The sequence below is a fragment of the Marmota marmota genome, unplaced genomic scaffold, assembly GCF_001458135.2.
Source record: "Marmota marmota marmota unplaced genomic scaffold, marMar, whole genome shotgun sequence".
NCBI lineage: Eukaryota > Metazoa > Chordata > Mammalia > Rodentia > Sciuridae > Marmota > Marmota marmota.
The window spans coordinates 4503309-4524650 of NW_025999927.1; the positions used below are offsets into that span (position 1 = coordinate 4503309).

The following is a 21342-nucleotide window of genomic DNA, read 5'->3' on the forward strand; positions in this document are numbered from 1 at the left end:
CTTGCTTAGACCCAATTAAAGCTCTGATGTGTCTCAGGAAACTCACTCCATTAGGCTCTCAGGGCAAAGTTTATTACTATAAACTCAAGAAAATGCCTACATTTTCTTTTTGCCCTTGAATTGAACATTACCACATATTTCTTGAAATGAATGACTATTAGATTTGAAAACCTCTTTATTACCTAGGAAAGTCATTTTTGTGAACACTTTTGACTTTTTCCTTATCTTACTTGGAAGCAGCCTGTTTTTTAAGAGGTTGATTTTTCTCTTCTTGAGCAGAGAACCCTATTTATTTTCCCTCCCTTCTTCCCCCAAGCTTAGTGTGCCAGGCACTTTGTTCCTGTGCCTAGCAGCTGTCAGGAGACAAGGGGACAGTTTGCATTCTTAGCCAGCAGCTGCTAGAAGCATTCCTAATCTGGTTTTGGCAGGAAATAGTACACAAGTTGAAGCCAAGTTAAAAGAAACTGAAAAAATAAACAGAATGACTTTGGATGCCCCCAATATATAGTCCATTTTCTGCTGCAGATTACCCTGGTAATTGTTAAAACTGGACTGGAAGCCCTTCTCGGGCAGGGCTCTTCTAGTCATGTTTGAAGTCTGGGATCTAGCTCAGGCCTGGGATATGCTCCTAGAAGGAGTACTGTTACTTTTTAAATGATAAGCTGTACTACAAATTCATTTAATTGAGTTAAGAGCTTTAAACTATTGTTTATCCAAGATAAACTGTTTGTTCATAATTAGTGACTATGGTTATCTCCTCCCCTCTCCTTTCTGTCGCACAATGTTGCCTACCGTCTGCTCTAAAGAAAAACATTTGAACATTACTTCAATATTATTTATGCATCTATTCTGCAAGCAAGCTTATTTTTGCTGTATACAAGGAATAAAGCACATCCCAATTTAGTCCCTTTCTTACAAAGAAAGAGATTTTTCAAGGTGAAGGTGTAGGTATAAACAGGGGCCTTTTTGACCTGAGGCAGAAAATCCTCAAGTTGGAATAGCAAATAAATGAGTTGTTGTCCATAAGGAAGAAATTTTACTAAAATCTTACTCTTGGGTTTCTAGTTCTTTTCAATAAATTCTTTGTTTTGTGAAAGGCCTGGACCCTGCAGACTCTTGGGCCCTCTGAGGTGTGGCGGATGTGGAATGTCATCCACAAGGAGGGGTCTGCTAGTGGCCTGTGCTCAGCTGTGTCTGATTTTCGTTGCAGACCTTCACAGCCTGGTGCAACTCCCACCTGCGGAAAGCCGGCACTCAGATTGAAAATATCGAGGAGGACTTCAGGAATGGCCTCAAGCTCATGCTGCTTTTGGAAGTCATCTCAGGTTGGTGTACACACCCCAGTCCTATACTTTAATGTGCAGTCACTAGGTAAGCATCTCTTTTAAAAGATGATCACAGCAGAAGTTTCCTTTGAACTTGGCTGGGCAAGAACATGGTATTCTGGCAAAGGAACCTTTCCAAAGAGCAATCTGCCTGAAGTAATTTTTTGTTGTTGTTGTTCAAAAAAAGGAGAGAATTCTGTTTAAAATGGACTGATTAAAATAATGTTTATGCAATCCTCCTTGAAATAAAGTAAGAGAAGAAAAATGACATTTATGTGACTGCCCTCTCCCTTCTAGTCCAGCTAGCATGCATTCCAGAAGTCATGTCCTAGCCAGAACAGTGTGTTAGCATGGCTCTGAACGTGTGGGTTGAGATCCCGTGCATCTGATTGCCTAGTTTCACTTGGCTGGTCTAGACTTGGACTAGATGGAGCACCCTTGGAGTGGTGTGACTGGGAAGGAGGATGGCAAGTCTGCCCTGGTCTATATATCTTCATAACCAGGTGTCTAAGGCGAGTCCTGGCAGCCACCTCTGAGATTTGAACTAGGCCACCCAACTTCCTCTAACAGCTAGCCAGCAACTGCGAATGCTCTAGGGACACGAATCGGCCTCTCTCTTTACACATGTGAAGGTTGGCTTATAGGCCAAACAAGACTCTTCCAGCAGATCCTTAATACTATACGACTCCGTGCTGGTCTACTTAGCTTTGGGCCAGCGTTTCCTCTACCCTGTAATTTAGAGAAACTGGGAAAGTGTCACACACACTCAAGTGATCATTTCTGCTTAAGGAATGCCTGGACTCTGCATTTTGGCATCTTGGGGTTTTTTGTTTGTTTTTTGAGATGGGGCCTCACTATGTTGCCCAGGCTGGTCTTAAGGCCCTGGGCTCAAATGATCCTCAGGGCTCTGAGTTTGGGCATCTTCATTCTGCACCAAGGGTAACTCTGGCCCCATTGTGCTCCCTTCATCCTACAGGGGAAAGGCTGCCCAAACCTGACCGGGGCAAAATGCGGTTCCACAAGATTGCGAACGTCAATAAGGCTTTGGATTACATAGCCAGCAAAGGGGTGAAACTGGTGTCCATCGGGGCTGAAGGTGAGAGGGCCTGGGCCCTTCCTGCCACTGACCTCAGTGTGAATTCTCTCTTCCCTCCCACAGTGTTAGAGTCAAATATAGCATCACATCTTCTTCAAACCCATTACAGGAGTGAGAAAGAATCTACACATCCCTATTACTCATAATGAGAACTAATTACTAGGAAGGACGTGGCCTCCTGGTTCTCATTGGGAGATTGGGAATCTACAGAGTCCAGCAGGAGCTAGGACTGGCGGCACCTCATTACACACAGCCTAGAAGAAGGATCTGGTGGAAATGAGGCTGTATTCCCTGAATTTGATGATTTTTAAACCTTAGTTTGTATAGTTGTAAAGCTTTGGAAACTCCTGAGGGTTTTTCATGATAACGTATGCAAGCTTTGTATTTATTATTAACACAGAATTCATTTAAACTGGAGACACTTGGTAATGAATACCACTTTTATGATCAGAAACACTGTGATGCTTATAAAGCATATGCTGGTTTTTCCATATGAATGTTTCCCTTTAGCTCAGAAGGATTGAGCTGTGTCCTGAATGGGTTCTCTTGTTGACTTTCTTCTCACCTGCAGAGATTGTTGACGGCAATGTGAAGATGACCCTGGGTATGATCTGGACCATCATCCTTCGCTTTGCCATTCAGGACATTTCAGTTGAAGGTAAACTGTGGCTAGAAAAAAAATGTGGCTAAAAGTCTAGACCTGTATGGTGGGAATCCAGGTTGCAGATTAAAATTCAAATAGGATACAGTGACATTCAGTAGTCACATGGGTGAATGAAGGGCATGTATGTTGCATTTTCGTCAGTTTTATATTTGTGTGGGGAAAGACCCTGGCAGTACTGTTCTGCTCAGGGGGGTGGAATCATTTTGGAAAAAGATGAGCACATGTTCATTGCAGAATTTTTTTTAAATGAGCATTTGTTGATCTTTTTTTTTTTTACTATTTATTCTAGTAAAATCACAATGATGGCAGAGTTCTGCTTGGTTTTTTTTTGTGTGTGTGTGTGTGCTGGGGATTGACCCCAGTGTCTTGCACATACTAAGCTAGGGCTCTATCACTGGGCCACACTCCCAGTCCCTGGTGGCAGAGTTCTTCAAGCTTATACCTGTTAACACTATTTTTTTAGGTGAAAAAAAAATTACAGTTGTGTTTGTTATCTTCTTCTCTCCTTCCCTCTCTCACTTTACCCCTCCCCCTTTCTTTCTTTGAATAAAACCTGTTGTCACTGTCTTTGGCCTAAGAGCCATTTATCGTTATAATATCATCTTAATCCTTGGTACTGCCACGGAAGGTTGAAATCTTTAGTATCTTACCCTCTCAAAGAACTTGATAAATTGATTATTGTTGAAAAATCAAGTGTCACACATATACACACACACATAAACCAAAAGTAATTGGAAAAGATTATTTGAAATGACTAATTTGTGCTATCTTTATGAAATATGTTAAATGTAGCTTTTTGAAAGAGAAGCCTTGAATTGAAATTTAACTAATACTTGAACATTTTTGTATATATTTCTTTGTATATAATTTTGTGCAGTACCAATGACAAAAATACGGTGTCATAATAAAACCAGGTTTGTTGATCTTTCAGTCATGGGCTCAAAGAATTTATTCATCTCTAATATGACCTTGGAAAATAATGAATGAAAATAGGAAAAAAAATGATTGTTGTTAATGCCGACTCTGGGTCTTAATCAAAAGGTTCTGGAAGCAGTAAGTTCGTTTTTCTAAAAATTATACCATTCCCTTGGAATATTTTCTTCCTAACATCCGTGCTTTTACTGCATTATTTGAAGTTGGGGGCTGGGGAGAAACAGTAATCAAAGCTTTCTGAATTGGGATGTTTTGAAATTCCAAGTATAGATTTTTAGAATGTCATTTTATAAATGGCAATTTGGGGAATTACTTGATTAAGAACTTTTGAAAATGGAAAGATTAGTATTATTTTTAAAGCTGCTTTGTTAGGTTTCTTGTGTTTTATTAACTGTCTTTTCTCAGTTTCCATTTCATTATTTCTTTTCTAGTTTTGGTGACTTAGTGATTTTTGTCATTTTTTTACATCAACTCATGGTCTTGTTTTTACATGGTAATTGCATGTATTTAGGACCTATCTAACAGGGCTTTAAATAAATTTGGTCATATTTATGTGTAAGCACATTTTACTGTAAATGTTTGGGTTTCTGAATTTACAACAGATGTTTATTTCAGTATGTAGTAAACAGTATCTTAAAGTGTCCTATTCACTACTTGTTAATTTAAAAAGTTATGATTAATATGAAAAAAAAAAAGAAAAATCAAGTGTCAAACTGAGATTCCTAAAATTAGCACTTAGCCTTTTTAGCCTTTAAACCACAACATATATGATGGCAGAGTGTGGTTGTACCCCCAGCTCTGTGATCTCACCGAGAACCAGGGGCCTGGTGGTGAGGGAGGCATTGTCTGCCATTCTGCCCAACCCAGACTTACAAAGACTTAAGGTTTTTTTTTTTTTTTTTTAAGAATCAGCAGTTTCCCAGTGACCTGATGCCTGCAGTGCTTGTCCTTAAGGCAATTTTTTTTTTTTAATTTATTTATTTTTTTAGTTCTCGGCGGACACAACATCTTTGTTTGTATGTGGTGCTGAGGATCGAACCCGGGCCGCACGCATGACAGGCGAGCGCGCTACCACTTGGGCCACAGCCCCAGCCCCTTAAGGCAATTTTAATTCACTTAGATTATTTCTTTTTAGCACCAGAGACCCATTTATGTCATCTAAAATCAAACTAGGATATAATGACAATAAAACCTCAATTAAGGTTCAGGAATGACCACCAGCCAGGGTTGATAAATAGCCTGAATTTGAAAACTTCTACATGAGGTATTTTATCATAAAGTATATTCCTTCGCTGATGAAAACAAGACATTTCCTAAAAGTTTTTGCTTTATTAAAAAACATTATTTGGTGATAATTTTGTCAGGTATTATATACTTTTAAAATTTAAATGTTTAAACAGTTGAACCTACTCTAAAAACCAATTATTATTTTTAAACATCTTGTTCACACTGTTGGAATATCTGGGCTCGCAAATTCTTTTTTGTTTGTTTGTTTGTTTGTTTGATGGGAGAGGGTATGCATTCGACTGCTGAGCCTCATCCCCAGCCCTATTTTGTATTTTATTTAGAGATGGGGTTCACTGAGTTGCTTAGTACCTCGCATTGCTGAGGCTGGCTTTGAACTTGCCATCTTCCTGCCTCAGCCTCCCAAGCCACTGGGATTACAGCCGTGTGCAACTGTGCCCAGCCGCAAATTCTTTTTCACCAAATATTTTAGGGTGAATTTAACCTCAGATTTTTTTCTGATTGATTACCAATTTTAAACTCATTATAATATGAATTTAAAACTTAATTTTATTTCAGGTGAATGGTATGTTCCACTAGAATTTTCCCAAAATAATTATTTACATGCCCCAAATAATATAGTCAAATCACAGGGTTTTTTTTGTGTCTTTGGCACCAGGGATTGAATCCAGGGACACTCAACCACTGAACCACATCCCCAGCTCTTTTTATTTTTTTATTTTGAGATGGGTCCTCACTTAAGTTGCTTAGGGCCTCACTAAATTGCTGAGGTGACTTTGAATTTGCAATACTTCTGCCTCAGCCCCCTGAGCTGCTGAGATTACAAATCAGTTTTTTATAAAATGCTAAAATAAAAGAATACAGTAATATGCTCTTCACAAGATTAAGAATTGAACATTAAAAAGTAGTCATTTCATGCTGGGTGCTGTGGTGCATGCCTATAATCCCAGCAGCTTGGGAGGCTGAGGCAGGAGGATCATGAGTTCAAAGCTAGCCCCTGAAACCTAGCAAGACCCTGTCTCAAAAAAAAAAAAAGGGTGGGGATGTGGCTCAGTGGTCAAGTGCCCCTGGGTTCAATCTTGGTACCAATAAATAAATAAATAAATTAAAATAAAAATAAAAAGTAGTCATTTCATGAGCGGAGTACCTAAGTCCCTTCCAGGAGATGTTCTTCAGTATACAACACAGCGCGTAATATTGGTTTGCTAACATTTTATTTGTCTTAGTTTTATGAAGTAATTTTTAATTTCAGTAAGTCTGTGGAAAATCATCTTTGTTTTTAATGATATATTTTAGATAGAAAAAGATACTGTTATTAGAACTAAATTTTGGAGGGAGCCAGTTTTTTTCAACAGAATGATGGGTGGCCTCTTCCAAGAAAGTAAAGGAGAGGTAGGGGTCGGAAGATGCCAGCACTCGTCCACAGCAGAAGTGCCAGAGATTGCTGGGGATGCCTGGCAGGGCAAGGGACGCAGCAGGGGTGGCTGAGGAACTCCAGCCTCCTGGAGTTCTGGGCATGAGGGGCAGGGTGGAGGCGTGGTGAGGCACACGCTCGCTGTGTGGTCCTGAGGTTGGTGAGGCTGGGGCCTTCTCCACTCCCATCTCCCCCTCATCGTCACTTCCTGGAGCTGCTGTGGGGAAGTGGCTTGGGTGTCACAGTGGGCAAGCATGGCTCATGCAGGGAGTGCTGCTGGTGAACCAGTGGCCTGTCCTGTTGTGCCCTCAGGTGGTCATCAGCACATCATCATGGCTGCCATGGGTGCTGACAGGTTTTATAACTTAGTCAAAACTCAAGTGACCAAACTGGACATTTACCAGTAACACTCTGGATTATAAAATCACTGGGAGTAAATTTAAAACATAGTGGTCTCTGAGAATTCCCTTTACCTAAGAGCATGGATTATAAACGAGACGGATAGGTTAGTTGTTCTGTAAGTTTGTGGGAGTTGCGTTTCAGATTGCTTCATTTATTTATGCTTTTTGGAATTGTATGCATAAACATTCAGCCAATGCAGAGATTTAGGTGGCCCCATCAGACTCCCTTCCCCAAAGATTGTTCCCACATCTAGCTTTCCTGGTATTTAAAGGATGCAGTCACTTGAGAAGCAGGGGTTGGCCTGCGGCATCCTAGTCTCCACAACCTGCCTTTTCACATTGGACAGTCTCCAGTCCAGAGTAATTGACATCCCCGGTGTGCAAGGGACCACCAACATGCTGCGTGGGGTCAAGGGGAAGGTCCCCTCTGTGTATTCAGTCGGAGGGAAGGCTAGCATCTTGCTGAGCGGAGCCTGCTTGTCGTCTCACCTAGCAGGAACCCCACATATTTTTTTCAATTATCTTAATTTAATTTTAAAGAGGGTAGGTTATCAGTCACCCTGAAGTCTGGCTTTGGTGTTTTTTTATGCTATAATCTTTGGTCACTCTTGCATTGTCCTTTTGAAGACTCTTACAAGTCTTCAGAAGCTTGTCCCTAGGATTGGGGTTCCAGCTTCATCTGCTAGCAGAGACTGGGAGAAGAACTGCTTTGTTGGTGAATGGCCTCCTGGAAGGTCTCTTACAAAAGCAAGTAGGAGCTGGGTGAACTAAACAATGCGTCCTTCCTATGGACATTTTTTTTTCTTGGCTGTTGTTACAGAAACATCTGCCAAAGAAGGGCTGCTGCTTTGGTGTCAGAGGAAAACAGCTCCTTATAGAAATGTGAACATTCAGAACTTCCACACCAGGTAAGCACAGGGCCTCGAGATCTTTCCCTGCTCACTGGAATCCACTGCGGCTGGGAGAAACCATGTTTGTTTACTTTGGGGTTTCCCTCCTCCTGCCTGGAGTTTGTGTATGGAGGAAAACCACGGTATAGAACTCTTGATGCTCAGGCTCTCCCAGGGGAAAAGGTTCAGTGGAGGTGTGGGATGCTCAAAAGGCAGCCTTGTTTACAACCAAAGGGCCAGCGGTGCAGGAATTTGGGGCACGAGAATGCGCTTCAGTTTGGCTTCACCTGCTGCTGGGAGAAGGCAGTAGGATTGGTGGTCACTTGTCAGTGACAGGTGAGACCCTGGTAGACTTGGTGCACCCTGATCCCTCAGGCCTTGTCATCAGCTTTGCTCCTCCAAGATTCAAAAGAAGAAGGAAAATCACTTCTGAAAAATCACAGGGAATAAGATGAGTGAAGTGCTGACATAACCTGTGATCAGGATTCATGCCTGCTGCGGTCTTCTGTCTCTTGCATATTTGTCATCACGTGGACATGGAGATTTGGTTGTATACTTACCCTTCAGAGTGGGGTTACTCTCAAATACAAATGGGTCTGTGGATAGTGGGAGAGAGGAAGGACCAAGATGGGCCACAAGGACTGATTGGGAGGTTCTTATAGCTCAACAGATATCTTGAGAGTGCATGCCTGGTACGAGCACTGAGCCACCCAGGCCTTCGGAGCACAGAAGCGGAAATGCTGCCATGTCCCCATTGGATGCTGTTTGGCAGATGATAGGAGCCAGGCAGGGCTGGGGCCTTTTGCCAGAGCCCCAGACTTGCTTCCACTCACCTTCTTGCTTGTTTTCCACTGACCCTAGGTTGTCACAAGCCCTTCAGCAACAAGGCCTGGAGGCTCCCACCAGAGTCTCCTTCCACTCCCAAACTTTTGGGCACAGAGCTCTGTACCTTGCCAGACTTCACCGACCCTGCTGTCACCTGCACATGCCAAGCTTGGCATTGGCTAAGGAGTGATCAGTGCTGGTGTCTATGGGAAATAGCCTGGAAATCAAAATCCATCCTGTTCCTTGTGTGTCCCCTTGCCTACATGCCTTTGCCTTAGAAAATAAAGGAAAGGAAGAAATGCACAGGAACAAATGGTGGCTTTTGAAGTGTCCCTGAACTCAGTGGGAAGGTCCCTGGGCATGTTCGGAGTAGAGTTTCTCAGGGGTTTTTATTTGGCAGCCCAAGGGTAAGGACCAAAGTGGAGAATGAGGAGAGGAGGAAATCTGGGACAGGAAGGGCAGGCACAGCACAAAGGCATCATCCTCCTGCCATGGTCTGTGCCATGGAAACAAGGCAGGACCCTGGCAAGTCCTTGTCATTGAAAACGGAAAGGAGAGGACCAAGAGGTGGCAGTGTTTACTGCCCCCAGGAAGAAGATGGGCGTGCAAGGGACCACCAACCTGCTGGGTAGGGTCAAGGGGGAAGGTCCCTTCGGTGTATTCAGTCGGAGGGAAGGCCAGCATCTTGCTGAGCGGAGCCTGCTTGTTGCTTTTTCTCCTTTAACCATGTTCCTCTTCTCCCCCATGTTGGTTGTGAAGCTGGAAAGATGGCCTTGGACTCTGTGCCCTCATCCACAGACACCGGCCTGACCTCATTGACTACTCAAAGCTTAACAAGGTCATTCTGGGTTGGCCCAGCATGCAGTGTCCCCTCCCTTTTGCTCAGCATGTGGTTCTGAGAATGAGCACATCAGCACTAACTAGAACAGACCCAGTGCTGCCACAAAACCCTCCCTGGACAAGCATGCCCTCCCAGCTAGCCTTCCTGGGAGGCCGTGGACAGCAGCCAGGAGCATGCTCATCTGCCATGGAGGACGACACCAAAAGCCAGGCCAGGCCTCCAGGCCCCCACCAAAATACAGCTGATGATTGGTTGGACTTCCTGGGAAGGTGTCATCCATGTTTCTTAAAGATTTTATGTTCCTGGAGTATAAAAATGAGCATTGAAGCCCATAAATATATATTTCTTTTGGCAAGGGACTTTCAAATACTCCAAGCCTTTTAAAATTCCCTTTGCCTTCTGAGAATTTAGTGGCAGGAATATTTACTCAATTAATTAACTTGTTTCTTGCACAAAGGATACTTCCTATCTCACTATTGATACATGATATTAGTTAGAAAAGTTTTGGGATTTTTGTTTTGTTTCGTTTTGCTTGTTTTAGACAATTGGACTTAGAAAACTAATTCTCTCTTTGAGCTTAAAGTTTAGTGTGTCTAAGTTGTAGGTTCCTTTTCTAAATCATTCTTTAAGAACAGTTTGCAGTGTGACTAGCAATGCTAAAAGAAGTCAGGGCCCTGTCCAGATGCATGGTGTGTGCTGCTTTAGAAGTAACTACTGGGGGCTAGCGTGGCCACCCCTGCTGGCCACTCCCAGCGGAAGTCCCAGCCCATGTCTCCCTGGGTGCTAGTGTGCTTAGCTGGGTGCTTGTGTTTGGGTGTGGAATCTGCCCTGCTGCATGCTGTACTCACCTGTGTGGCACAGATGGTCGTCGGAAGGGTCCTTGCTTCCCACATCTTGTTAGTTATTGCTTGCCCACCCACCCTTACCCCAGCCTATCTCCATGGACTCAGGGAAGCACATGGGGAGTTCACTTACATCCTGGATTCAGACTACAGTGCTGTAGTGGAAAATGGAGCTTCCCCCAGCTCCTCAATGTGCATATTACCCCAAGTTCCCTTGACACATTTTAATCATATGGACAATGTACATTTTTCCCATAAATCTCTGTTGCATTAGCAAAATGAAGAAACTGTACTAGACTCAGTTGTACTAGATAGGCTCATTATAAACTAGCATTTTATAATGGTTAGTGTTTGTTACGAAAGGTCCATAGACCTGTGGTGATTGGCTATTTGCAATGGATGGAAAGTGATAGTAAATGACGGCAGCTAATCCTTTACATGGTGTGAGATCAGAGCCTGTTAGATATGTATGCATATGTGTACTCACATGTATGTGTGTAGATATAATCACACACTTTTCTTCATGCCTTACTCTAAAGTTGGTGCTCTTAGGAAACTCAAATGGCCTGGGGCCATTTGGACAATAGCTGAGCTAACTACTCAACTGCTGCATGTTCTCTCTTTATGTTACAGTCCAGATGAGACAGATTTTACAGTCTCAGAGTCATTACTCTGTTTTTGGTGTCAAAACCTTAAGTCTTAAATAATTTTTGGAAAAAGAAAGAAACTTGTATGCTCTAGTTGGCTTCATAAGCACATCCATACCATACGATGGTGAAATTCACTACATGGATCTGCTGTCAGTCAAGTACTTACACACTGTATTAAAACCATACTTAGTTAACTTACTTTTTTGCCTAAAATAATGATCTACTGTATGGGACCCGGAAGCTGATATGTGTTTTTAAACTCGCACTTTTCAATTATCCTATTTAAATGATTGTGCTCATCGCAAAGCGTCACAGTTCCTAAAATGTTCAAACAGCTTTGCTGTTAAAATTGATGACAATCATTCTTGCGTAATTGGGTAACAGCACTACTTTTCATTTTGATCTTTCTATTTTACCCCCATCCATTTCAGACATATAAGTTAATTCCTTAATAGATCAGAACAATACCTCAAGTCTTTTAGTTTTTTAGTGTTTCAGTTCTACACCTGAGATTAAATTTATTTTGTAATACATATTTAACCAATTTCACAATGAAAGATATATGTAGTCTTTAGAAAACATGTCTTCACAAATTCACAGTTTTTAAGATTTTGTACTTTTTTTAGGATTTGACTTCATGAAAACATGATTTTTGTTCTTCACAGCTGCCTGTAGCCTCTTTTGTGAACTTAGAGTCTCAGCCAGCTCCACCTCCTGCAGCCCTCACCCCTCTGCCCTCCACCAGTCACCCCTCCGCCCTCACCCCTCTGCATTCCGCTCTCACCCCCACCCCTTCTCTAATTTTTCAAACCAACCTGTTAGAATAAACTTTCTCCAAGACGACTCTGCAGATCTGGAAGATGTGTCTTCCATGGTTCCTTTGAGCAAGATGGAAATTGTGTGGCTCGCAGGCTGGAACACATGCTCTGAAGTGCCATTCATTCTTCTCAGTGGGGAGATTCCTGACAGCCTGTCCCTTGTGCTTGCGCGGTGTGCAGTGCAGTGTGCATGGGTCCTGTGGTTTCTGTGACTTCGCTGTTTCTTGCTGTGTTCAAGGCAGTGGGAGAAAGGCGAGAGGGACAGTCCTGTAGGGTAGGGTCATGTGTGGGTGGTGCAGCCCTCCCCAAGGTGAGGGGAGAAGAGGCGCTGTCCCTGAGTTCTGCTTCAGTATTTTAAAGAGCTGGCTGTGTTGTTTTGTGCAGGATGACCCCATAGGAAACATTAACCTGGCCATGGAGATCGCGGAGAAGCACTTGGACATCCCCAAGATGCTGGATGCTGAAGGTGAGCTGGGAGTGTGTCCGCTGAGTTCTAGAGGACCCCTGGATTCTAGTGCAATGGCTCTGCAAGGGACCTTGCAGAGCTTTTGCTAAGTTACATTGAAGTTCTTGTGATTCCTGACAGACTTCTCTTCCTAGACACATGAGTATTAGAGTTTTACATTTAATTTGTTCATATGTATGTATTTAAACCCTGCTCAAAAACAAGCCAGCATAATTACAGTGAAAGGATTTGGCACAAAGTTCAGCTTTAGCTCAGAAAACAGAATGCTTTGGTTTATCATTTTTAAAAAAAGACTTTCTGCATTTATTTTTTTCCAACAACATAATGCATTTTCCTTAACCACATAGAGATAAGTTTAGCAAATAAATCTCTCTGTGACATAAGTGGGGCAGGGGGAACCCTTCCTTGTAACTAACTAGAAGTTGCAGAACTAAGTATGGAGCATTCAGCCATCAGTTTACCAGCCAGACCTTCACATCTCATTTTTAACTAAACTAAATTGTTTTATTGAATCTGGGACAACTTCTGTACATGGTGAGTTCATGTAAGCTGTGCCTGTGGCACCTCTTTCCAGAACAAACTTGAGGAAACTTCATTTTGTCCATCCGCGGGTCACCTACTGCTCAGAAGACACTGACCAGGCTCTTAGAATGAGAAAGGCCCTCTGCTGGGTACCTGGAGGCGACGGAGAAGTTCAAGCCACAGAGTCATACTCAGATTTCACTTTGTTGTTATTATTTTATTCCCTAATGGTCCATTGCTTTGGAAAAGTAAGGAACTTGATTACAGTTAATAGCAGCCTTCCATTTTTCCTTATTTTGGTGATTGTTAGGGCTGCTACAAGAAGTAACCACAAACTGAGTGGCTTAAAACAAGGAGAGATTCTTCCTATTAATAACTCTGGAGTCTGTAAGTCTGAAATCAAGGTGTTGGTGGGATCCCCAGACAGTCCTTGGCTTGTGGCAATGTCAGCCCAGTCCCTGCCTTGGTCTTCACATGGCCTTCTCCTGTGTCTGTCCTTGTATAAGGACACTTGTTGGAGTCAGGCCCTCCCAGCTGCAGCATGCTCTTACCTTCCTTGGATCCCATCTGCAGAGACTCTCCTTCCAAACAAGGTCACGTTTGTGATGCTGGAGGGTAGGTCTTCAGCATGTCTTTTGGGGTGACATACTTCAACCCATGATTGTGGTCTTTCAATCAGGACTTCACTGTTGCCCACTTATTAAACTCATTTCTGGTGCTAACACTTGAATGCACTTTTCAGAATTTTACTTAGTTTTTCTAAAATTCTTCAGAGGTAGAGAGTCAATATAACAATGAAGTAAGACAGCAGATTTCTTTCTGCTCTTTGTCCCTCTGCCCTCTCCAAAATAAGTTCCTCTTTGAGTGGTTTCTCCTTTGGCTTCTCCTGTGAGAATAATTACCTGGAATTCCTGAGGTAATAGCCAGGACACATCAGCAAAGCCACCTTCTGGCTCAGTGATGCCTCCCTGGCACTCTGAATTGAGGCAGGTCTCAGTTCTGCTCATCACTGACCAGTTGTTGGTTCTGGCACTGCCCTTGCTCTGGGCCTGCCCACACTCTCTCTTGCTTCTTGTCTTGGTCTCTGGCTCTTGGCCTGGGTATCTGTCCACTTCATGTGTCCCTTGTGGCTGATGGGAAAGGTGCCACTGTAGTCTTTTTCCTCATCATCTTTCATTCCTTTTTTCCACCTTTCCTTTCTAATGGATCAGAAGAACGCTCCTGCATTATTGTCCTTACGGAGTATTACTCAGGGTCTCTGCAGGCCAGCAGTGTGGAAGGGTGCAGAGGCCTGGGTACAGAGTGTACTCTGCTAAAATCTGACAGATGGAAAGACCCCACGCGGTGCCCTTCGTTTTTTGCTTTGACCCATGGGGCTCTTCCATGCAATGGCAGGTCCAGGTCTCCTCCTCTCAGCTCGTTAGTGCCTCTTGGAAGACCTTGACTTTCCACTGCCACTGTTGCCTTACGTTTTGTTGCTTGTGTTGGTCTCTGAACCCGGGAAGGGATTTTCAAGTGGTTAATTGGCCTATTTAGCCAGGAACTGTACCTGTAGAGAAAAGTGAATTCTTCTCATCTGAACTCTTTAGCATAATTTTAAGAGGTTGTGAAAGTTATTTCCCTACTTTTCACCATGAACCTATTTGAGGTGAACCCTGGGTTTGGCTCCTTGTAGACCTGGCAGGGGCCTGGTGACCCTGGGCCTTGTGTGTAGTGACAGGATGTCCCTGTGAGTGCACTGAAGTTCTGGAGGCCTCGTTCTGGCCACGGACATGACTTTCTTGCTAGTTGAGGCTCTTCTGGGCTGGCAGTGCCTTCTCTGGGCAGCTCCTTCGTTTCCTACGGCAGTTCTTGGAAGTGCACGGAGTGGTGACTTTGTAACGTAACTTCTTGGACTTGAGCCGAGATTTAAACAGCCCCAGTGTGGGGTAGGGGAGAATCCCTGCCTCTCTGAGGAAGCACTGGGCAGAAGCTGTGGGACTAGAACATCCACAGCTAACACCTTTTCTCCATGCAGAGTCAGCACACACTACCAGACCCGAGGAGAGGGCCTCAATGACTTATGCTCCCTGTTACTGCCATGCTTTTGCTGGTGTGCAGAGGTGAGGCCGCCAACACAGGTCACCACTCACCTTCATCTCCTATGTCTGGATTTTTTTCCTCTCATTTTCCTGTTTTTTCCCTTTCTTCTGAGTAAAGAGACCCATCTTGTTCTGAGGAAGCTGGTGTTTGTCTTTTGTAGTCTAGTTTTCTTGAAACTTACTGTTCACGCAGTGGCACGCCATTTGTGTTTGTTTTCCTGAGGATTCCACACAGTCATACAATTCCATGTTCTTCCTGTTAATGGCCTGGGTGAACCCAGTGACAAGTCTTTGCTCTAGGGGATCACAGAGAATTGTGTTAGCTTCATTCTGTCATTGACTGATTAGAGTTCATGAGCAAGGTTAAGCACTATGCTGCCAGGGTGGAGCAGGAAGGGGTGTACTTGCGTGGTCATCTTTTCTGATTGGTCTTCAGCTAGTGCAGAGGGTAGTGGACACTCAGGAGCATGGCCGTGCCTGCCCTTCTCTCTAAATGTGTTGTCACTCTTGGTGTCTCTCTGAGTGGCGTGCGGTAAGTGTGTGTGGAGGGTGAGCACCAAGCCCTCTCTTCGGGTGATTTTCAGAGCAGAGAATGCCGGCCACTCTGATGGTGAGGATGGGGGAGTCCAGAACAGTCTGCTAGTATCTTGAGCGTCTTTCAGAGTGACGTGCACTCTCCAAGCAGCTTGTCAAGAGGAGTCTCCAGAAAAGGGTGACATTCTGATGGAGCAGTGGGTTCCGTGGTCATGCACTGAACACCCTTTAAAAGCCCATCAGGATAGGGAGCACAAATCTCCAGTTGATTGTTCAAAAAACCTGTGGGTTTAGATCATTCTGTCAGGAGAAATCTCAGTGCTGTGCAATCTTCCCAGTCAGGATCCCGGGCCTGTGAAATGCATAGAAAACAGGCCATGTGACCTGGTTTGCTCTTCCCTGTGTTCACCCTGGTTTCTCCTCTTCGCCTGTGTGTGTGTCCTGTGTTATTTTCTCCCCCTCAGACATTGTGAACACTCCCAAACCTGACGAAAGAGCCATCATGACTTACGTCTCCTGCTTCTACCATGCTTTTGCAGGAGCGGAGCAGGTACTTGATCCCGTGCACTGCTGGCTGGCTGCTCCGTGTGTGCCTGGCGTGTGTGTGTGTGTGTGCTTCACATCTGACTTGGACTCTTTCTTAGTGTCACCGAACAACCTAACACAGCAAGTTCCAAGCTGCAAATACTTTGTAATGCTTTAACTTTACACAGTTATGGAAGGGTTTTTAGTCTATATTTTTTCCTTCTGAGATCTTTTGTTTATCTCATTAGTCAATTGTAGAAACATTTGGATTTTAGGAATAAAAGAAGTGCCTTGAAGACCAAGCCACATGCATCAGGCAGTGGGGGTTGACAAGAGAGGTAATGCCTTCCCTTGATCATCCGCCTGAAAATCGCCTTCATGGCTCAGTGATTTGTTCTCATATCTGTCAAGATTAATCTTTTGTTTAGTGAACAGTGAAAGGGATACAAGTGCTATAGCCTCAAAAAAAGAAAAGTCAAATTCCTCCAGTAAACAGCCCAGACACTGGGAGAATGTTCTTCAGCTTCTGCAGCTTCACCAGTTCCTGCTGCTCACCCTTTACATTATGTGGAATTCCGATAGACGGGGTGGATGGTGTGTGTCTTCCTGCAGTCCCTTTCATTTAAAAGTGATCATTGGGAAGCAGTCATAACTGAAATCTGCCTGTGGTTAGGCCCAGAGGGCTTCAGAGGCCAGGCTGGTGGAAGGCTATGGGCCTGGAAGCATCCTTGAGCATGTTCCTCTTCTCCATCCACCACATGGTTGTGGTTTGAGGCCATGACCACAAATGACAACAGAGGATTACAGTGACTCCTCAGGTTAAACAGTAAATTAAACAAAACCCTAAAGCAAGCTCAGCTCTGTGTGAGGACCCTATCTAGAAAGTTCTGCATACCCTTTTCGGAAGATACCTTGGGTGCATTCAGTGCAGCACTGTGTCTGTGTGCTTAGGGCCAGTCACTCTTGCTTTGATTTCTGAAGTCCAGTGTCATTCAGGACATCTCTGCTCTATTGCCATGAGATCAGTGTTGAGGAGTGTTCAGGTGGACAGACATTCAGGGACCCAAGATTTGGTCTCCTTGACCCACACATGTCTGTTACTAACTTGCTTGATGTCTTACAAAGCCTGTGTCTTGGACTAATGTCATCTCCCCGTTGTTGCACACAGTATATCCAGCCTGCTGTGTAAGTCTCTGTGAAAATTTAAAAACAGTGTGAAATGATTCAGTGTCAGAAAGCTGTGCCCTCTGTCCTATCCTGCCCTCACCCACTCTGTGCCTTTTTCAGCACGTCACCCCTCCTCGCCCTCAGCCTGGCCCTGTTGGCCTGTGTGTGTGCACCCTGTCGCTGGAGCCGTTCCGTTTACCTCTTGTGTTTTGCAGGCTGAGACAGCGGCTAACAGGATATGTAAGGTTCTTGCTGTGAATCAAGAGAATGAGAGGCTGATGGAAGAATATGAGAGGCTAGCGAGTGAGGTAAAGGAAACTGGTGGCCCCGTTCTGTCCACACCCATCCAGGGGGTGAGGCGCAGAGTGGGTAGTGGAGTGTCCATGGTCTTTGCACTTTCCACCTCAGATAGAAGGAAGGCAGAAGATGTACTGCATCTGAAAGGAGGGTTATCCTGTAGCCACGCAGGTCCCACTGCAGACAGCCCCAGAGCACAGAGCTGGTCCGCGTGTTCCCAGCTAGTGAAGTGCACCCTTCCTTGGGCTCTGCTCTATGGGTCAGATCCCCAGATGACACTGCAGGACTTGTGTTCCTCCTGACATCACACAGGATGCGGATCGTGTTCAGGAGCCTTGCTCCATGTAATGGCCCCTGAACAGAACTTGTATGACCCGCTGTGAGGAGGTGGCCCAGCCTGTGTATCTGCCATGTACCCAGGGCATCCAGAACAGAGCGCCCTCCCCACAGGGTCTGCACCCGAGGTCCAGGGATGCCTGTCCACAGCTCTTCTGCCAGACCCTTGGTTAGAGAAGCACTATCCCTGTTGATCTCTTGTCCTCATCATAGCACAGGTTGCAAGGAGGCATGTCCTGCCTGCCCAGGAGTTTTTTCTCCCTTGGGCTGGGCAAGGCCCACAGGCACCTCCTCCGAGAATAGACTCCAATACAGTGGCACATGTTCAAGCCCAGATAATTTTTGCTCTTGACTTAATTTACCTTAATTTTCCCTATGCAGGGAAAATTATCAGGACTCTTGGAGTAAATTGTCCCAATTAATAGTTTATGGTAATCTAATCTAGTGATACTGAGTTTATATTTTTATATTACTGAGGGGAGGAAATATATATATATATATTTTTCTTTCTTTGTTATTCATAGTTTACTATGGAAAAATCCAATTGGACAGCATTGTTTAAAACTGCAATGAAATTCAGGTTTCAATTATGACCAGAACAGAAGGACAGTCAGTTCTCAGTAATGAAATCCTCCCTTTTCTTACTTGGTCTTTCATTTATGCTCCTGAGACCTTGGACTGCAGCAGTCTCCCCACTTACACTGCTTTATTCTAGTCTGCTGGCATTTCCCTGACTATCAGCAGGCCTGGGGGGACGACGGGCCTCCTGTGGGTCGTTTCCAGGCCTGTGAAGTGGTGTGCAGGAGCCGGGGATGCACCACCATTCTCACTGATCTCTGACTGGTTTACTTAAAAGCTGGATGTTAAAATAGGCACTGGCACTGAGTCAGCCCCACACTTACGGTACATTTGTCTAGTAAACAAACTCATTAGAGTCATTAGATTCAAGCTTATTTTTTTAAAATGCATTTTGATTTAAACTCAGTTCTTTGCTGAGTTTATAACACTACATTTCCTCCATGTCAGGTTTTTTCTTTCTTTCTTCCTTTTAATTTGGAAGCTCCATCCAGCATTTGTCTGCTAATGTCCGGTCCCTGAGTTTATTGTAACTGTCACATTTTTTGTTAAACATGACTTTGCGTGCTGACTTTTAAGTTTCGACCTGTGTTTGGTGTTGTTGGGGTGGGTCACTACTCACCAGTGGCCCTTAGTGGACTCCAGGAGTCTTTCTCACTGCCATGCGCAGGGCTGCCCTCCCTGCCTTCAGGGCAGGGCACTGTGACCACCCTTCAGTAGTTTGGGGAGCATTAGTTTAACCTACTCCAAATGATCAGGCACCTCTTTTTTTTTTTTTTTTTTAACTGGGAGCAGTTTGCTGGTGTTTTCAGCAGTGTTTTTGTGTTTGGGAGCAGCTTTTGGAATGGATTCGGCGCACGATCCCCTGGTTGGAGAACCGGACTCCTGAGAAAACCATGCAGGCCATGCAGAAAAAGCTGGAGGACTTCCGGGATTATCGTCGGAAGCACAAGCCCCCCAAGGTGCAGGAGAAGTGCCAGCTGGAGATCAACTTCAACACCCTGCAGACCAAGCTGCGGATCAGCAACCGGCCTGCCTTCATGCCCTCCGAGGGGAAGATGGTGTCGGTGAGTAGCTGGGGTTGACCTGGGAACGCGGGAAGCCTCATGTTTTCCTAAAGGCTTTTGGCCTGGGTCCCTTCCCTGGTGGGCTGCTGAGAAGGAGGCCTTGACTTCTTGAATCTTGAGACAGGGTCTTGCTAAGTTGCTGAGTTGGTGTTGAACCTGCGATCCTCCTGCCTCAGCCTCACAAGCTGCTGGGATCAGAGGCACGCACTCTGCCACCTTGTCATTCTTGATGTTTTTCACCTGCCGTCGTACAGTTGTTGATTCAGCCCATGAATGGTGTCCTGCAAAGAGCAGGCCTTCAGCAGATATACCAGGAATGGCCTTTCTTTCCTCCCTTCTCCAACCTTACCACATCTGCCCCCATAGATCTACTGGCAGGATCACGTACCCTCTCCTCCCTTAGATATCCACCTAAGCCTGACCTCAGGATGGCTTTGAGGCTTCATTTTGTAGCCAGAAAACTTAAGCCCTGAGTGCCTCTGTCCATACCTGGAGAAGTGTGGGCTTGGCACAGGAGAGCAGCTGTATTTTGAAAGGTCCTTGTGATGATGAAGACATTTGGAAACCAAGATAATTGAATGGTGGGGAAGGAAAAGGAAACAAAGGGAGTACTGCCAGACGGGCACTGGAGGATGCCCAGGGAAGGCCCAGGAGGCCCATGCATAACAACCTTGCCTTGCCTGTCCTTGCGTCACCAGGACATCGCTGGAGCTTGGCAGAGGCTGGAGCAAGCCGAGAAGGGTTATGAGGAATGGCTGCTCAATGAGATCCGGAGGCTGGAGCGCTTGGAGCACCTGGCTGAGAAGTTCAGGCAGAAGGCCTCCACCCACGAAACCTGGGCCTACGGTGAGTGCACAAGGTTAGGGTCCAGCTGCGCAGAGCCAGGAGGCAGAAGGCCTCCACCCACAAAAAACACAGGCCTATTGTGAGTGCACAAGGCCCACACTCAGCTCTGGGAGGTCAGGGTCCAGCTGCGCAGAGCCACGAGGCATCGTTACTAATTGTCGCCAGCATCTGCGATGCCACAGGCAGGTGTCCTCCCCTTTGCCCTGGTCCTAGTGCTATGTTTCTCAAGAGGAAAGCGAGAAGCTGTGTGTTCTAATCAAGCCTCTGAGTGTAGGAGGCTGGCTCAGTGTAGGAGGCTGGCCTCCTCCTCTCCTATCTGGCTCCACAGTAGCTGTCTGTTGCCTAACTGTGGATCAGACAGCCTCAGCCCAGCCTCTGCCACGAGATGTGTATCAAATGCCATCAAGCATTCTACCTAGAAAATCTAACAGGGAAGGAGGAAAGCCAGGGTGGTCTTCTGTGGTCTGACTTCCTCGTTGCCCTTGCGTTCATCTGCTTCCTTCAGGCCTTACAAATGGACCTGAACCTGTAGCCAGGGTGATGTGTCTGCTGGACTAAGTGGTCATTCCTGCTGAAGGAGGGGAACAGAACCTTCACTCCACCCTGTAATAGTCTGTTTTGAGAGAGGTGGGGGAGATGTCCCGTCATTCTCTGCTGCCCTGTGCTGTTTTGCTTGAGTTTTGATGTTACACAGCAAGGACGTGATAGGTAGGGGTGCCCCTCCCTGACAGTGGCAGCTGTGTGCCCTGGACAAGTGCGTGATCTCTCAGTGCCCCAGTGTCCTCTTCAGAATGGGAACAGCAGTAACATCTCCCTTGAAGGGTTTCATGAAGATTTGGTGAATTCATATTTATGAAGATGAATTCATATTCAATCAGTGTTGGACACACCATAAGTGCTGTGTTTTCATCATTAAATATTTGCTTTCTATTTCAGTCTTTATCCAATGAAATTCTTTTTCCCCCTGTAATGTTGGAGGTT

The 21342-nt window shown here is 45.0% G+C and overlaps 1 protein-coding gene across 1 annotated transcript in view; it reads left to right on the forward strand.

The window, feature by feature from the left end:
• Actn2 (actinin alpha 2) overlaps nt 1–21342 on the forward strand; it is a 65174-nt gene that overhangs the window by 22553 nt on the left and 21279 nt on the right. The window contains exons 2-11 of the mRNA XM_015504352.2: nt 1211–1325; nt 2302–2421; nt 2993–3079; nt 7899–7986; nt 9553–9631; nt 12329–12410; nt 16012–16097; nt 17455–17547; nt 19285–19515; nt 20214–20361. Of these exons, the coding sequence (XP_015359838.1) occupies nt 1211–1325; nt 2302–2421; nt 2993–3079; nt 7899–7986; nt 9553–9631; nt 12329–12410; nt 16012–16097; nt 17455–17547; nt 19285–19515; nt 20214–20361 (1129 nt within the window). The remainder of the gene's footprint in view (nt 1–1210; nt 1326–2301; nt 2422–2992; nt 3080–7898; nt 7987–9552; nt 9632–12328; nt 12411–16011; nt 16098–17454; nt 17548–19284; nt 19516–20213; nt 20362–21342) is intronic.